The sequence below is a fragment of the Ranitomeya imitator genome, chromosome 2 (genome assembly GCF_032444005.1).
Source record: "Ranitomeya imitator isolate aRanImi1 chromosome 2, aRanImi1.pri, whole genome shotgun sequence".
Taxonomy (NCBI): domain Eukaryota; kingdom Metazoa; phylum Chordata; class Amphibia; order Anura; family Dendrobatidae; genus Ranitomeya; species Ranitomeya imitator.
Window position 1 is genome coordinate 501098911 of NC_091283.1, and position 19352 is coordinate 501118262.

General features: G+C 41.9%; 1 protein-coding gene across 9 annotated transcripts in view; it reads left to right on the forward strand.

Moving 5' to 3' along the window:
• The window catches only part of LOC138664668 (keratin, type I cytoskeletal 13-like), an 87258-nt gene extending 68026 nt beyond the window's left edge, over positions 1-19232 (forward strand). For 4 of the 9 annotated variants that reach the window (XM_069751569.1, XM_069751570.1, XM_069751571.1 and 1 more), the window contains 4 exons: positions 391-516; positions 3804-4024; positions 9959-10008; positions 18955-19232. In XM_069751569.1, the coding sequence (XP_069607670.1) occupies positions 391-516; positions 3804-4024; positions 9959-10008; positions 18955-19073 (516 nt within the window). In that variant the 3' untranslated portion in view covers positions 19074-19232. The remainder of the gene's footprint in view (positions 1-390; positions 517-3803; positions 4025-9958; positions 10009-18954) is intronic. The other 5 variants (XM_069751573.1, XM_069751565.1, XM_069751566.1 and 2 more) reach the window with 4 other exon arrangements.
• Positions 19233-19352: the final 120 nt, after the last annotated feature.

A 19352-nucleotide genomic window follows, 5' to 3' on the forward strand; every position in this document is an offset into this window, starting at 1 on the left:
ATCGTGTGCACAAAACCTTATGGCGCCAACCTGACACTGTCTGTAGGATAATGTGCACAATCCCGCTGACAGGTTCCCTTTAAGGTTAAAGTTGGCTCAGTCCCTAAGAAGTTAAAGAAGCCCTCATATGACTATTTCACCCAAAAAATAGGAACGTTATTGCTCCTGGACAATAGAAATGAATAGTCTGGCATAAAAGCCAAAACTGGCAGTGGCACGAAGGGGTTAATACAAATTTAACCAAAACTTACAGCTGATGATGGTGTACGAGACAAGGGTTCTTTTTTTGATATTTTGCACATTGACCCTACAAAATGCATTCACCGTTCTTATACAATCTGTTTGCAATCTGATAAATTTGTTATATTTTGGTTTCTGGTCCTCTTGAAGAATCGGGAAACTACCCATCAAAATATTCAAACAAGTGATTCTCTTGTGAAGTACAGAAGACAATTATCCATGTTGAGGAGAACTGTCCAGGAACTGGCAATTGAGCATGAAGTTCTTCTAAGCTTGGTGAGATGCCTACTAACGCTATGAAGGAAAACTGAAATCAGTGTTAGGGTGGTTTCACATTTGCGGTTTTTTTCTTGCGTTTTTGCGGCAAAAAACGCAAAAAAAGCATGCGTTTTTTTCCCTATATTTAACATTAAAAACGCATGCATTTTTTTGTATGCGTTTTGATGCGTTTTTGCAACGCATGCGTTTTTTTTCTGCATGCGTTGTGTTGCAGAAATTCAACATGTAATATTTTTAGCGGCGTTTTTTTTTGCCACGAAAAAACGCATGTGTTTTTTTGCGGCAAAAAAATGCATTGCTGTCTATGTAAACGCATGCGTTTTTAACCACATGCGTTTGCATGCGTTAAAAATGCATGCGTTTTTTTTTTAACATAAAAACACACTGATAAACCACCCCACACCATAAAATTGATAAAGGGATCCTACCCCTAACCCTAACCCTACCCCTAAACCTACCCCTAACCCTAACCCCAACCCTACCCCTAACCCTAACCCCAACCCTACCCCTAACCCTAACCCTAGCCCTACCCCTAACCCTACCCCTAACCCTACCGCTAAACCAAACCCTAATCCCTTTAAGGGTAGGGTTAGGGGTAAGGGTAGGGTTAGGGGTAGGGGTAGGGGTAGGGTTAGGGTTAGGATCCCTTTAGGGTTAGGGTTAGGGGTAGGGTTAGGGTTAGGGTTAGGATCCCTTTAGGGTTAGGGATAGGGTTAGGATCCCTACCCCTAACCCTAACCCTAGCTCTTTCTGTTTATAGTGGGTTTTTTACTTTATTTTGATGATTGGCAGCTGTCACACATTTATCTGCATGCGTTTAAAAAACGCAAACGCATGAAAAACCGCATGTAAACGCGTCAAAACGCCGCATTTTTTCACCACATGCAAAAACGCATGCGTCAAAAAACGCAGCGTTTGCACGCGTTTACATGCGTTTTTTCACCATGCTTTTTTTTTTTAAACGCATGCGTTTTGAAACGCAAGTGTGAAACCAGCCTTACACAGTAGATATAGCGGAATAACATTTATTGTGTGACTGTTTTTCTCTACTCTGAAATATTAACAAATTATTATGATACCAAAAGCTTAAATGACAAACCAAGCTCTACTGCAAATAATTAAGGCTCTTTAGTGAGTAAGATTTTCCCTTGAAAATTCAACATTTACACATAATTTTCAAAGGAAATATTCTTCAAAACACATATATAGATACAGTTGTGCTCAAAAGTTTACATACCCTAGCAGAATTTTTGCTTTCTTGGCCTTTTTGTCAGAGAATGTGAATGATAACACCAAAACTTTTCTCCACTCATGGTTAGTGGTTGGGTGAAGCCAGTATTGTCAAACTGCTGTGTTTTCCCTTTTTTAAATCATAATGACAACCCAAAATATCCAAATGACCCTGATCAAAAGTTCACATATCCTGGTGATTTTGGCCTGATAACATGCACAGAAGTTGACACAAATGGGTTTGAAAGGCTGCTAAAGGTAGCATCCTCATCTGTGACCTGTTTGCTTGTAATCAGTGCGTGTACATAAAAGCTGAGTAAGTACTTTATGTACAGTGGGTAGAGAAAGAACAAGTTCATCATTTTTTTCTCATTAGTGTACACTCTTGCACCCCATCTTGACTGAAAAAAACAGAAATGTAGAAAATTGTGCAGATTTATTAAAAAAGAAAAACTGAAATATCACATGGTCATAAGTATACTGACCCTTTGCTCAGTATTGAGTAGAAGCACCCTTTTGAGCTAGCACAGCCATGAGTCTTCTTGGGAATGATGCAACAAGTTTTTCACACCTGGATTTGGGGGATCCTCAGCCATTCTTCCCTGCAGATCCCCTCCAGTTCCATCAGGTTGGATGGGGTGCAGAGTGTACATTAATAAGAAAAAATGAGAAAAAAATGAACTTTTTTGAATTTACTAAATGGCTGCAATGAAAGAAAGAGTGGCAAATTAAAAGGGGTCTGAATACTTTCTGTACCCACTGTAAATACATATATATACAGTATGTGTGTGTGTGTCACTGACATCTATATATCTATGTGTATATATCTATTCTAACCTGTCATGCTGTGATATTACTGTTCACGACACATGAATTGTCGGCTTTTCAAATGCGATCAGTGTGTAAAAATCGGACTGCACTCACATGGTCCGAGTGCTTTGTCATTTTTTTTCCGCAACCATTGACTTCTATTGCGTGATGCGATCCGATTTCTGATTACAATCGCAGCATGCTGCAACTTTTTTTCAGACCAATTGTGATCAGATCTGAGCTGGAAAAAAAACGCAGATGAACACACAATGATAAAATAAGATTGGCCGGAATTAAATCCGATTTTTTTTATCGGAATGCATTCGTCCGATTTCATCACAAGTGGGAATGAGCCCATATTGTAGGATAGGGCAGCGGACCATGGGATACCTATTTCATTGTAATCTGGCACTTCCTTACAACGAAACTTATAATTTACCAATGTGAAAATAATGACTGAAAGTGCACTAGTTGGAGATCAGTGCTCTTGCAGTCCTTGGTTCGTTATCGCTTCTCCCAGATGGCTCCACCTTTGCTTCTAGTTTGACAAAAGAGCGGAAGTGTTGTCACCCAACAGAGCATCTGTCTCCTTCATCAATCAAACTGGGGGAGTGAAATGTTGGAATTTGTTTGGGATGTCTATAGCATTAGCTTAATTAGGGAAACTGGGGTCCATGAGCTATAGCAACCAACTAGTTAGTTATGACTATGGATGGTGGAAGGGGCAAGAGAGACCAAGAAAGTAGACAAAAGGAACATGGCAGAGAATTTGATCGCAAGCATTGTACGCCTTGAACTCACATGCTGATAAAGATGATTATGACATAGTAAGACTCTATTACAAGTTTACCAATGGGACACCAAGTTAAGCAAGTTAAAGGGTAGGATTCGTCATGAGGTGCCACATAATATACTAAATTTCAATAGCAGGAAGTGTTGATTTTGACCCTCAGAAGTAAGAGCCCAGTACAGAATTAATTAGGCTTGATGGAGCAGTGTCTTTTTTAACCTTATTAACTTCTCATGTACAGGACCATGGAATTAATGGTGCTATATGAATAAATAATAATAACTTTGGAAACTTATGGAATTACCTTTTTATTTGCAATATATGTTATTCCTGCTAGAACAGTGTTTTGTAAGATCCAAAGGCATTTCAAATGTTTAAGAAGTTGAAGGAGGAAGCATCTTCCTAAACTCCATAATAGACTCTTTGCTATCATTTCCCGTTATTTTTATTGTAGACCTCTGCTCAGGAGGGAGCTCTGTATGAGACCATATCCGGCTATGATAACCAGCTGCAGAATATCCAGGAAATTGTGGCAAAGAAAGAAGATGAGTTGTCTAAGCTGAAAACTGAAGCGGATAGATTAGCATCTGACAGTAGGTTATTGTGCTACCTGAAAGATCTTCTTGAAATGGAAATACGGACGTATTCTTTGCTGATGGATGATGAGGAAAACAGGTAGGACAATGGTAAAAGTCAAATTTAAATGTACCTACATTTTTATTGAAGCCTATCTAGGTGACTGCAGTCCTCTGAATTCTCACAAACAAAACGCATACTTGCGGTTTCATGACCTCTCACTCTCACCGCCAGCACCAGAGAATCCTGACAGTGTGTAGTGCGCACTGTGAGACTCATCAAAAACTTGGATAATCCCTTCCATATTCCTAACAAATATAAGCTTATAAAAAATAATTAAAACATTCGAAAATGGCGCTAGGGGTTAGGAAAAGCGTGCAGTCATAACATTATTTAAGGTAGATCTTCTAAACGAGTGAAAGGTTTGTATATATATATATATATATATATATATATATATATATACTAGCTATTGAACCCGTTCTATGCCCGGGTGGCGAGCATTTATATTGGTATATGGTCTCCATCCTGGTATGTGCTGCTCCATCCTGCGTCCCCATCCTGTCATGTGCTGCTCCATCCTGCATCCCCATCCTGTCATGTACTGCTCCATCCTGCGTCCCCATCCTGTCATGAACTGCTCCATCCTGCTCCCCCATCCTGTCATGTGCTGCACCCATCCTGTGCCCCCATTCTGTCATTTGCTGCTCCCATCCTGCGCCCCCATTCTGACATGTGCTGCTCCCATCCTGCGCCCCCATTCTCACATGTGCCGCACCCATCCTGCGCCTCCATTCTGACATGTGCTGCATCCATCCTGCGCCTCTATTCTGACATGTGCTGCACCCATTCTGCGCCCCCATTCTGACATGTGCTGCACCCATCCTGCGCCCCCATTCTGACATGTGCTGCTCCCATCCTGCACCTCCATTCTGACATATGCTGCACCCATCCTGCGCCCCCATTCTGACATGTGCTGCACCCATCTTGCGCCTCCATTCTGACATGTGCTACACCCATCCTGTGCCCCCATTCTGACATGTGCTGCACTCATCCTGCGCCCCCATTCTCACATGTGCTGCACCCATCCTGCGCCTCCATTCTGACATGTGCTGCACCCATCCTGCGCTTCCATTCTGTCATTTGCTGCTCCCATCCTGCGCCCCCATCCTGTCATGTGCTGCTCCATCCTGCGCCCCATCTTGTCATCTGCTGCACCCATCCTGCGCCCCCATTCTGTCATGTGCTGCTCCCATCCTGCGCCCCCATTCTCACATGTGCTGCACCCATCCTGCGCCTCCATTCTGACATGTGCTACACCCATCCTGTGCCCCCATTCTGACATGTGCTGCACTCATCCTGTGCCCCCATTCTGACATGTGCTGCACCCATCCTGCGCTTCCATTCTGTCATTTGCTGCTCCCATCCTGCGCCCCCATCCTGTCATGTGCTGCTCCATCCTGCGCCCCATCTTGTCATGTGCTGCACCCATCCTGCGCCCCCATTCTGTCATGTGCTGCTCCCATCCTGCGCCCCCATTCTGACATGTGCTGCACCCATCCTGCGCCTCCATTCTGACATGTGCTGCTCCCATCCTGCGCCCCCATCCTGTCATGTGCTGCTTCCATCCTGCACCCCCGTTCTGTCATGTGCGGATCCTGTGTACACGCTACCTGATTCCTTTCCGCCGCCATTTTCTTGGTCCTCCTGCTGCTGGAATCGACGCCTGCGCAGTCCGCGCTTTCCGGTGCCATTTTCTTGAAGACACACTGCAGTGTGTCTTCAAAAAAATGGCGCCGGAAAGCGCGGACTGCGCAGGCGCTGATTCCGGCAGCAGGACCAAGAAAATGGCGGCGGAAAGGAATCAGGTGACGTAAGTAACAAATTGCTGTGGCATGAAGTGCCAAAGCATCATCAGGGCGCAATCATGTCCACGGTGTCCCTACGTCCGGGTTACAGATCATAAATGTCCCCCTGCTCCTTGCAGTCCTCGCTTTCCGGCGCCATTTTTTTTTTCTAACACTGGCTATAATGTAACGCTAGGAGCGTCGCGCCTGCGCAGTCTATAAAGGCTTCGGACAGAGTGATGCTCCCAGCGTTATATTATAGATATATATATAATTTGATTACATCAATATGTTATAAAATGCCAATCATGATAAAAACAAACCTTCACTTGTTAAGAATATCAACCTTAAATAATTTTGAGTGCACAATTTTCCTGACCCCTAGCGCCATTTTGGAATGGTTTAATAATTATTTATATGTTTATCTCTACTCTAGACAACAGGTGAAAGTTGTCTACCAAATGAGGCAGCTGGGTAGGTTTTAGTGTTTATAGTGCCAGTGGTATTATTTTTTATACTTTTTACAAAAAATATAAACATAGTAACCCTTAACTTGTCAGACGGCACAACACTTTATTAACATAGTCATTTATCTCGTAATTTTCACTAGAACCACCAGAAGTACATAAATACATGACTAGAACTCCCATCAGTACAGAAATACATCACTGGAACCATCAGCAGTACAGAAATTCATATCAGAGCCACAAGCAATGCAGAAATACACCCGAATAATCCCCATCAGTACTGAAACACAGCATCAAAACCCTCATCAGAACAGGAATACATCACAAGAACAACCATCAGTACACGAATACATCATTAGGACTACCATCAGTGCATGAATTTAGCACTAGAACCACCATCATTATATGGTACATCAATTGTAATGTCAGGTCAGATCCATATACATTGGTATCGCAAGAACCTACAACTTCCAGGCAATTTCTGTGGGAAAAGTCTCAGAAAAACGTACATTTTAAGTTTTGAAATCACTGGTATTTGTATCCCGACGAGTCCAGTGTTTTCCTTCCTGTCTGTGTTTTTTCCATTGTAGATGTACAGTATGTGCATGCTTTCAACTGCATGTACAATGTGGCCAGTTCGGAAAGTACCCCGTGTCTCTTTCTGATTAGTAGATTCTTTCATATATTGTTAATAATAGTTATCTTTTTTTGAAAACCATGGCAGGCCAGACCTTTAGCTATAAGCCACAGGTTGCACTGCTGAGAACAGGAGATTTTTTTTTTCTGTCTGAAGAGCAAAATGGTATTCTTCTTCTTTACCAGCATATTGCAGTGGCACATAGAGATACATTAACTATTGTTTCTTTTTCTCTACTACATTCAAAAATTTTTTTATATAATTGTAATGCTTTGCATACTTGGCAAAATGGCACAAAAAAATTACAGCTCATTTAACAATAAAACAAGACATCATATAGTGAAACTTATAGCAAACCTGTGAGCAGGATTTTGCTAAGTACAATAGGGGCATTGTAAGGTTGGTGTTGTTACACTGATTAAAATGATACTTGGGGAGAACCCCAAAAAGAAATCCCTCTCTATTAGGGCATACAACGTAGGTTTTACTTATTATTCATATTAAAATGAATAGATGATATGAAATTATTGTCCCTAATCTGTCTGTTTCATTATAGTTATAGAATAGCCACTTGTATTAATCTAATGACACTCCGGAGTGCTGCTTATTAATGTCAGATAATTGGGTAGTAAAGTATCGAACATGGGGGTCATGAAAGAAAGAAAAGTCAGTGACACCTATCTCCCTTCATACACTTTGCCAGTGACTCTGTCACAATACTGTATATACTCGAGTATAAGCTGAGAATTTCAGCCCATTTTTTTAGGCTGAAATTGCCCCTCTCGACTTGTACTCGAGTCATATCCAGGGGTCAGCAGGGGAGGAGGAGCGGGGGCTGTTTAATTATACTCACCTGCTCCTGGCGTGGTCCCTGGACGTCCCTGGATCTCCGGGTGCTGGCAGCTTCTTCCTGTAGTGAGCGGTCACATGATAACCCTCATTACAGTAATGAATATGGACTCCCATAGGGGTGGAGCCGCATATTTATTACTGTAATGAGCGGTACAATGTGACCGCTCAATACAGGAAGAAGCTGCCGGCGCCAGAGAACCAGGGACTGCACCGTGCCAGGAGCAGGTGAGTATAACGCAGTGCACGATATTCACCTGTTCCCCATTCCACCGATGGCCGCCGATGCATGTTCCCTGTCCTCTGCAGTGATGCTCAGGTCAGAGGGCGCGGTGACATGATTAGTGTGCGCGCCACCCTCTGCCTGAACGTCAGTGCAAAAGACACAGCGGTGGCCATTGGTGGAACGAGGACCGGTGATTATAGCAAGTGCCTGGGGCCTGAGAGGTAAGTATGTCATTTTTTTTTCTATCGCAGCAACAGCATACGGGGCAAATGTCTGTATGGAGCATCTTATGGGGCCATGTGCAGCGTTACATGGGGCATATACGGTATATGTATGGGGCCATGTGCAGCATTATATGGGGCAAATATCTGTATGGAGCATCTTATGGGGCCATGTGCAGCATTATATGGGGCAAATATCTCTATGGAGCATCTTATGGGGCCATGTGCAGCATTAAATGGGGCAAATATCTCTATGGAGCATCTTATTGGGCCATGTGCAGCATTATATGGGGCAAATATCTCTATGGGGCCATGTGCAGCATTATATGGGGCAAATATCTCTATGGAGCATCTTATGGGGCCATAATCAGCATTTGTGGATCATTATACGGGGTAAATGTGTCTATGGAGCATCTTATGGGGCCCTTATTAACCTTTATGCAGTACTATATGGGGCATATTTTAATATTAAGCATCTTATGAGGCCTATCATGAACTGTATGGAGCATCTTATGGGGCCCATCATGAACTGTATGGAGCATTATATGGGGCTCCTGATTCAATATGGATATTCAAAAACACTTAACCTACTGATGTCTCAATTAATTTTACTTTTATTCGTATCTATTTTTGTTTTTTAAATTTACCGGTAGCTGTTGCATTTTCCACCCTAGGCTTATACTCTGGTCGGCTTATACTCTGGTCAGCTTATACTCAAGTATATACGGTATATATATTGGCTGGGCTGGGTCAAATGCATGAAATACATTTCTGCATTTGTTAACTCCCCTTGGTTCTAGGGGGCTCTTTTGTGTTTTAGGAGCAATACTCTTTTTACTATCTTTTCTAAAAACAATGTTGACCTCTTTCAAGTTGTGAGTTTTCTATTTTTTTTAACTTGATTTGTTTTATTAAAGGTGGCAGATGAGGTTTAACAATGATAAATGTAAGGTTATACACATGGGAAGAAGGAATCAATATCACCATTACACACTGAACGGGAAACCACTGGGTAAATCTGACAGGGAGAAGGACTTGGGAATCCTAGTAAATGATAAACTTACCTGGAGCAGCCAGTGCCAGGCAGCAGCTGCTAAGGCAAACAGGATCATGGGGTGCATTAAGAGAGGTCTGGATACACATGATGAGAGCATTATACTGCCTCTGTACAAACCCCTAGTTAGACCGCTCATGGAGTACTGTGTCCAGTTTTGGGCACCGGTGCTCAGGAAGGATATAATGGAACTAAAGAGAGTACAAAGGAGGGCAACAAAATTAATAAAGGGGATGGGAGAACTACAATACCCAGATAGATTAGCGAAATTAGGATTATTTAGTCTAGAAAAAAGACGACTGAGGGGCGATCTAATAACCATGTATAAGTATATAAGGGAACAATACAAATATGTCACTGAGGATCTGTTTATACCAAGGAAGGTGACGGGCACAAGGGGGCATTCTTTGCGTCTGGAGGAGAGAAGGTTTTTCCACCAACATAGAAGAGGATTCTTTACTGTTAGGGCGGTGAGAATCTGGAATTGCTTGCCTGAGGAGGTGGTGATGGCGAACTCAGTCGAGGGGTTCAAGAGAGGCCTGGATGTCTTCCTGGAGCAGAACAATATTGTATCATGCAATTATTAGGTTCTGTAGAAGGACGTAGATCTGGGGATTTATTATGATGGAATATAGGCTGAACTGGATGGACAAATGTCTTTTTTCGGCCTTACTTACTAACTAACTAATTTTCTATACCTTTTTTGTATACTTTTTTGTTCTTTCTATGTAGGATAGAAGATGTACTCCATGAGCAACCTTATGACATTACAAGCAGGCAAAGTAAGTTTTTATGTTATTTTCAATACAATGATAGGCTGCATATACAGTAGAATCAGATGAGAATAGTGATTATGGGAAATGTTTAACATTTTATATAATTTGTTGATAGATTATAGAAATTAAGAACATTATAGGTAATCTGTGGAAATTCAACAAAACATGAGCTGCATTAGAAGTATTATAAACAACCCAATTATTACCCAAAACCTTTGGCTTAAAGGGATTGTTCACTCCTGGACAATCCTCTCTTGATAAGACTGATCAGCAGAACAATATAAAAAAAAACGCATTCTTGCCTTATAGATCAGGTTGCTCTAGTGATTTCTGCGCTGTCTCCTAGCGGTCCAAGTAGCAATGTCACACGATCGTTGCAGCCAATTAACAGAGGTCCAAATCAAAAGTTCCATAAAGAGATCTTTATTATGTAACTAGATGTTGGCCCAATTCTAACGCATCGGGTATTCTAGAATATGTATGTAGTTTATTTATGAAGATTTAAGAATAATGCAATGAATACACAGGATTCAGCCAGCCGGCTGGGCGTGACCAATCAGTGAAGAGTGGTTCAAATCCCGCTCCAATTTGCGGCCGGACTGCGCCTGTCACTGGTCATGCCCGGCCGGGCGCGACCAATCAATCAGCGAAGCCAGGGCCGGCTCCAGGTTTTTGAGGGCCCTGGGCGAAAAAGTCTCAGTGGGTCCCCCTTTAACACATACCACGATTCATGATGCACAGACACAGCAGAGAAATATAGCACAGCCATGTAGCATATAAAACAGCCCACATAGTATATAACACAGCCCACATAGCATATAGCACAGCCACGTAGCATATAACACAGCCACCCAGTATATTGCACAGCCCACATAGCATATAACACAGCCCACGTAGTTTATATCACAGCCATGTAGTATGTAACACAGCCACATAGTATATAGCACAGCCACGTAGCATATAACACAGCCCACATAGCATATAGCACAGCCACGTAGCATATAACACAGCCATGTAGTATATAACACAGCCACATAGTATATTGCACAGCCACATAGTACACTGCAGAGCCCACATAGCATATAACACAGCCCATGTAGTATATAGTACAGCCATGTAGTATATAGCACAGCCATGTAGTATATAGCAGAGCCATGTAGTATATAGCAGAGCCATAGTATATAGCAGAGCCCACGTAGTATATAGCACAGCCCACGCACTATATAACACAGCCCATGTAGTATATAACACATCCACATAGTATATAGCACTGTGGGCACCATATCCCTGTTAAAAAAAAGAATTAAAATAAAAAATAGTTATATACTCACCTTCCGGCGGCCCCCGGATCCAGCGCAGGCCTTTAGTAATGCTCCCGCCAGGTCCGTTCCCAGTGATGCTTTGCGGCAATAACCCATGATGATGTATCATGGGGGATGATGGGGTCATTACCCCAAAGCATTACTGGGACCGGAGCATCGCATGGAGCGGTTAAAGCTACCGGGGACGTTGGAAGGTGAGAATATCACGATTTTTTTTTATTATTATTTTTAGCATTATATTTTTTTACTATTGATGCTGAATAGGCAGCATCAATAGTAAAAAGTGAAGCGTTGTTTAAATCCTGCCCCAATATCGCTGATTGGTCGCAGCATGGGATTTCCATTACAGACAAGCAGACGGAAGTGGACCTTAGACAATTATATATATAGATGAGGTCTCTACAGACCCTAAAGAATTATGCATACAAGGGAGCGATAGGTTAAAAAATAATAAATATTAAATACTCATCTGTCCTAGGCCAGTCCTTCACCAGACATAGCGCTAACACAGTTCACTGGTTGTCCGTGCCAGCTTTTGGTTCTTCTCACCCTCAGGCCTATGACAGGCCTCACATCGTCTTGTCAGATGTCATTAATGGTGTAGGGTCAATCACAGGCCTCAGTACCAGAAGATCTGAAGACTGGCGCTGAGGGTCAAGGAGCTGCGGTGTTGAAGAGGGACAGGCCTAAGACAGGAGAGAATGTTTTTTATTTTGTAATCCCTTCCTATTTTTCTGCATTCTTGTGAATCAAATCTTGACAATTTCAGATTTGCCAGAATTGTTTTTTTTTTTTTTTTTTTTTTTTTTTAATATATTTTTTTATGAATTGATTCTCACATCTTTATTGGTGTTTTCACTTTTAAAGTCCATGTGGCCTGACTCATAAAATTCTAATTTTAATATCAGGATTATGTAGCCATTCTGATATGAATGAATACAACAACCTCATCAGGTCTAAGAGATCTGTTGAATAATGTATGTATAGGTAGATAGACCGTGGCATTTTTATAGGTAATGTAAGCTAGCAGCAAATAGGACAATAACCAGAAACGTGTCTAGAAATGATAACTGAAGCCAATACCGTATATTTTATTCGCGCTTTAGATAAATGTAGAGAGGAGGGGGGGACCGCTAGAAATGGGAACCTTTTATTAGTATATGAACTGGCTCAAAAATAGCATATTTACCTGACTTAGTAACTCCAATTTTATAAGGTAAATGCTAAGATGAATACCAATGCTGGTTATGGGATATTAGGATCTTAGGTAGCAATAGCCGATTAGAGTTCAGGCAGTTCATATAATGGTCACAATAGAATAAGGTATGGGGCAGGATAAAAGCCTTTACATGGTGATATTAGTCATAGTTTGTACTATGGACAATAATAACATGAAGTTTATTCCAATTACGAGGTAGTTTGTTGTTTATTACCATAAAATTGCTGTACGTAAATGGTGCTTTAAAACGATGCCAGGTCAGGAGTTCAATCGCACCCCTCCTTAGTGGCTGTGTATGACCCCTCTACATAAAGTGCTGATTTAAGAGACAAAAGAAAATATTAAGGGGATATCTCGCCTAGACCTTATTTATACCCCTAAAGAAACAGATGAAATAAATACGGCCACCTTGGATGTGCCCATTATTACACACTTTAACTCAAACACACATGTTGTGAGAAAACTTGTAAAACAACACTAGGACATATTAAAAGATAAGGTTATTAGGGCGAACTAAGTATGCAAGACTCCACATACAAACAATTAGCCATTAACCCCTCAGTGACCAAGCCAATTTTTAAAATCTCACCAGTGTCACTTTGTGTTAATAACTCTGAAATGCTTCAACATATCCCATTGATTTTGAGGCATTTTTTTTTCGTGACACATTGTACTTTATCATAAAGGTAAATATATGTTGATATTTTCTGCATTTATTTATAAAAATATCAGAAATTTAAAAAAAATTAAAAAAGTAGCAATTTTTGAAATTTGAATGATTGTCCCTTTAATCCAGATAGTCATGCGGCACAAAAACATTAATAAATAACATTTCCCTCATGTCTGCTTTATGTCAGCACCATTTGTAAAATGTTGTTTTATTTTGTTAGAATTTTAGGAGGTTTAAAAATGTAACAGTACTTTTTCATTTCTCCAAGGAAATTTACAAAACGTATTTTTTTAAGGGACCTATCCAGGTTTGAAGAGACTTTGGGGGTCCTATATATTGTGAAACCCCCAAAAGTTACACGATTTAAAAAAAAAAGCACACCCTAATATATAGAAAATTGCTTTCAGGTAGTTTATTAACCCTTCAGGTGCTTTTAAGAAATTAATGCAAAGTAGCATAACTGGAATAAGAAATGTATTTTTGTCACCTAAATGTTTCTAACATCTGAACAGGCCGCTATAGCTGAAAGACTTTACGGCCGTTATTTGGCCATGAACTGCCACGACAAACATCAGGACTACATGATCAAGATCTCAGGATGCCAATGGGGTTAAAGAGGAAGCCCCCACACTCTGTTAACCATATAGATGCTGTAGTCATTATTGGCAGCAGCATTTAAGGGGTTAAACGAATATAGCAGGTACCAACGTCGATTGTGGCTGATGCAGCAAGTTGTCAGCTATGGTGTACAGCCGACAGCTGCTGGATTGTCATCTGTATGGGGAGACTATTCTTTTATATCTCAGGTCAGTAACAAGACGTATTGGTGGTCACTAAGGGGTTAAAAGTAATCTGTCACCACCCCGGGACATATATGACTTATTAATATGGGCATACTGGTGATAGAAATGTTACATCAGTCCTATCTGTATGCCTCATATTAATGGCTGATGGGTGGGGGTAAGTATTACAATGAAGACAGGAGGCAGGGATTTCTTCCACACGCCGCACGCCCTGGAGCCTTGAAGAAATCATTAACATTTAGACAGAAATAAAGTCTAGCACTCAACTTAAGTATCCAATAGTGCATTTATTTGTAGCACTCGAAACGTTTCAGTCCTGGTGGACTTTCATCAGTCAGGAGAAAGCTTAAAAGAGGGGGAGCCGCCACACTGTACCGCAGTGTATGGGGATATCTGATATGGCTTAATGCCAATGCTATGGGTGCGGGGTGGTGGCCATAGGAGACCTTTCAGCATACCAAACGTCCTATGAATAAAAGAATTAGTGAACAATTGTGCAACATCAAGAAAAAATTTGATGGCCATCCATTTTCCATGCATTTTATATAAAACCATGGGGGTTCAACAGAGGGCATAGAAGTAGCAGGCATACAAATTATCCACAAACATTGGCGTAAGGGAGTCTTTAATAAACAAAGGTTGTGAGTAGAAAACTGCTCAATATTGAAATTAGATACCCCGAGAACAAGAGGCTTGACTAGTGAAGTGGAGCTTCTGGCATTCCATTGATCGACACCTGAATGACATTACTATCTTTAAAGCAGCATTTGCAAACAAAGGACCATTCCTGATGAAGGAAACTTCTTGATTTCCGAAATGTATTGAATAAATTTTGGTCGTCTCATCTCATAATACTGGCTTCTACTACATGACTGTCCTAAGTCACAAACGTCTCTTGCTAACCTCCGGAAGAGCCGCACAGAGTGTCTGTCACTGGCCGAGACAACGCTCCGAAATTCCTTTTTTTGATTAAGCTTTTTGTACCAGGTGTACCCACCTGTCAGCAATTTTTGGGCCAGTTTGTATATTAAAACAAAATGTTCCCATTTCTAGTGGTTCTCCCTTCTCTGTGAATAATGTATGTAGTTAGCATCATAAAATAAGGAACAGATCCAAGTTGTAAATTGGGAAGAACCACAATGACAGATGACTTTTTTCTAATTCAGGACAGTCTCTTTAGCTAGACTTTTTCTCTGCTTCCTTCTTACTTTTCCTTCTTACTGAAAGATGAGTCAATGCAACTGCACCACTATATTCTCTGTTTAGGTATTGTTAAAAGTAAATATTACGCCGATTTTCCAAAGATTGTGAGTAGAGATATGTGAATCTTTTCAGAACAAATTGCATATTTTGCTAAACACTTGGATTCACTAGAAACCTAAGGCCACATTCACACGTTGCGTCGGGTCCCTGCGGGTTTTCCCGCAGCAGATTTGATAAATCTGCAGGGCAAACCCGCTGTGGTTATCCCTGCAGATTTATCGCGGTTTGTCCTGCGGGTTCCGCTGCGGGATTTTACTTCTACTATTGATGCTGCATATGCAGCAATATGCAGCATCAATAGTAGTGTTAAAAATAATAAAATCATGATATATTCACCCTCTGACGTCCCGATCTCCTCGGCGCTGCAGGCGGCGGTCCGGTTCCAAAGATGCTGTGCGAGAAGGACCTTCGTGACGTCACGGTCATGTGAACGCGACGTCATCGCAGGCCCTGCTCGCACAGCAACCCTGCAACCGGACGGCCGCGTGCAGCGCTGAGACTTCAGAGGTGAGTATAACATTATTTTTTATTTTAATTCTTTTTTTTTACCACAAATATGGTTCCTGGGGCCTGGAGGAGAGTCTCCTCTCCTCCACCCCGGGTATAACCCGCACATTATCCGCTTACTTCCCGCATGGTGTGCACAGCCCCATGCGGGAAGTAAGCGGATCAATGCATTTCTATGGGTGCAGAATCGCTGCGATTCTGCACAAAGAAGTGACATGCTGCGGGTTATAAACCGCTGCGTTTCTGCGCGGTTTTTCCCGCAGCATGTGCACAGCGGTTTGCGGTTTCCATAGGGTTTACAGGTTACTGTAAATGCAATGGAAACTGTTGCGCACCCGCAGCTGCAAAATCGCCGCGGTTCCGCGGTAAAAACCGCAATGTGTGCACATAGCCTAATATTCCAGGATTTGATTTGCACAAATCTAGCAAATTGGAGTCAGCCTATCACCATTTTGATGAATTCTTCATAAGGCCAAGAATGGGTTAAAAATTATAAACAATTTTACTAACTTATCCATAGCCCTGCCCTCCTCTGGGACTTTGGTCTTCTTGTCTTCAGCCTTCCACTCTTTTCATCTTTGGTCTTTTGTTTAGGCTGTTCCAGCACTGACTAGGCCTCATGACATGGTCATGATTGATGCACCCGCCTTGTAAACACATGAAACCAATTACAGGCCTCAGCGGTGGAATGGAGCACCAAAATATCAAAAGGCTATCTTGGATAACAGGGAAATGTGGCATCTAGACAGATGAGGGATAGACTTAGGCAGGTCATTGTTCTTTTCTTTTTTTTTTTTTTACAGCTTCCTTACAATGATCATCGGGCCACTTTCAATTGAGACCTAATTTATCAGGGTTTGTGCCTCAGGTTGCGTAATAATGCTGATAAATGTACTCTTTAATCCCGAAAATTTTTAAGCTACAAAGGCAAGCTGTCACATTGAGCACATAGTTTCAAGGGAAAGATTTAGTATCACATTTATTTTATTCATATAAGGAGCTTGTCCAGGCTTATGGTATTGATGTCTTCTCATTAGGTCATCAGTATCAGTGAGATTCTAATTCCTCGCACCCTTATGATCAGATGTTCTCAGCTCCAGTGGGTGCATCAGAAACAACAGAAATCCATTAACTATGCACTGACCAATACAGACAAATGCAGCTCAGCTCCTATTAACTTCAACATGAGCTGAGCAGCATTTTTTTGGAAATGGTCACTGCACAGTGAATGGAACAGTAATGTTCGGTGCTGTTGGAGCTGTAAAGAGCTGATCAGTGATACTGCTGTCCACAACTTAATCTATTTAGTGCGTTCCTTCACCCATGCTCAGAGGAGATGCCTGGCATAGGATGTCGATGGATCTGATGAATAACATAAGAAAAAACAAAATGCCAGTTCTTTGTTTCTTTTCTTAAAGAATCTATCCTTTATTTTATTTTCATGCAACATAAAAGACATCTGTAATGCTGCGGTAGCATCGTACGCAGTGAAGAGGCAGTGACCCACAAAGTTCCAACACAAAGTCTCTTTACTGTGTTTCCTCACAGCATTAAAGTCCAGTTCACACACACAAGTGCATAACATTTAAGTACATATAACTTCAGTGTATATTATCAGTGTTCAGTTCATAGCACTGCATATCATATGGCTTTTAGATTGCAGTCCCTAAACACCCCAGACCTCTCCTTGTCCAGTATCTGTGGGGTGACCGCACGCCATATTACAGTCTCCATACACAGCCTCATATGTTGCAGACACTACACACGCCAGCCCTCCTCTGACTATTTCCCGCGGGTGTCCTGCATCGCTGTATCACAGTCTCTCTTCTCACACAGCCGTACACAGCCCAGGAGATGCTCCGGATAACAGCCGGGCACCATGTCCACCTGTTTGCAATCATTGAGATGATTTATGGCTGGAGTGCTGAGCTATTTTAGAGACAGATATTGATATTTTTATGATATTGATGAGCTATCCTAAGTGTAGGTAATCTATATCAAAAGCTGAGACAAAACTTTTAACTTCCTGCTCACATTTGGGCTTAGGAGTCAAAGGAGAAGGTCGTATTGATGTTTCATAGCTACAGTAGCTCTGTATGACTGTGTATATACAGAAGGCTATCAATCACTATGGCGGACTCCTAAGCTATATATTAATCTGCTCTGCTCCTCCTACTCTAAAAGAGACTGCCTACAGATCAGACTGAATTTAGTAAGTAGTAAGTGACAGGCTTGCTTTTAAGGTACCTTCACACATAACGATATCGTTAACGATATCGTTGCTATTTGTGACGTAGCAACGATATCGTTAATGAAATCGTTATGTGTGACAGCGACCAACGATCAGGCCCCTGCTGGGAGATCGTTGGTCGTTGAGGAAAGTCCAGAACTTTATTTCGTCGCTGGACTCCCTGGAGACATCGCTGGATCGGCGTGTGTGACACCGATCCAGCGATGTCTTCACTGGTAACCAGGGTAAACATCGGGTAACTAAGCGCAGGGCCGCACTTAGTAACCCGATGTTTACCCTGGTTACCATCCTAAAAGTAAAAAAAACAAACACTAGATACTTACCTAACGCTGTCTGTCCTCCAGCGCTGCGCTCTGCACTCCTCCTGTACTGTCTGGGAGCCGGAAAGCAGAGCGGTGACGTCACCGCTCTGCTTTCCGGCTCACAGACAGTACAGGAGGAGAGCAGAGAAGCAGAGCGCAGCGCTGGAGGACAGACGGCTGTAGGTAAGTATGTAGTGTTTGTTTTTTTTTACTTTTAGCATGGTAACCAGGGTAAACATCGGGTTACTAAGCGCGGCCCTGCGCTTAGTTACCCGATGTTTACCCTGGTTACCGGCATCGTTGGTCGCTGGAGAGCGGTCTGTGTGACAGCTCTCCAGCGACCAAACAGCGACGCTGCAGCGATCCGGATCGTTGTCGGTATCGCTGCAGCGTCGCTTAATGTGAAGGGGCCTTTAGGTTTGGTTTTTTTTTTCCTCTCCAAGCTTTACAACGCTGGACATTGGGTTGAGCTGCAAAGCCAGATATAGAGGATTAGAGGCCGGTGCAAGTTAATTATTATCATTTAATCTGACACTAGTAATTGCTTCTCTGTTATGTACGTTGTTATAATACCATGCCGAGATCAGGACACAGTTGCATCATTGACGTTTTCAGTGTTTCTGTTTTTGGTTTCAGAATCGACGTCCGTAATCACCAAAAATTCACCAGTTCCAGACTGGTCAAGTGGATACGCAAAGCATGATGGGCGATCACAATTTCTCCAGTCGAATTAGCACCTATTTCTTGCACTAAAGGGCTAACAAATTAATTTATTAATGTAATATTTTACTTTTTTTTGTTAAAAATATCATAGCTTGAATGTGGCTCCAATGAAGAGCTGAAACTTTACTTGTAAAGATGCGAGAATAAACACCACACTGTTCAACACGGTGGAGGGATACTTCTCTTTTGGATTATTTCAGAAAAGCGTAAATCATTATTTAGCATCTGGTCGCCATCAGACACTATCCGCAGGATCATGCTGACAAGACAGAGGGATTGCTTAACTAATA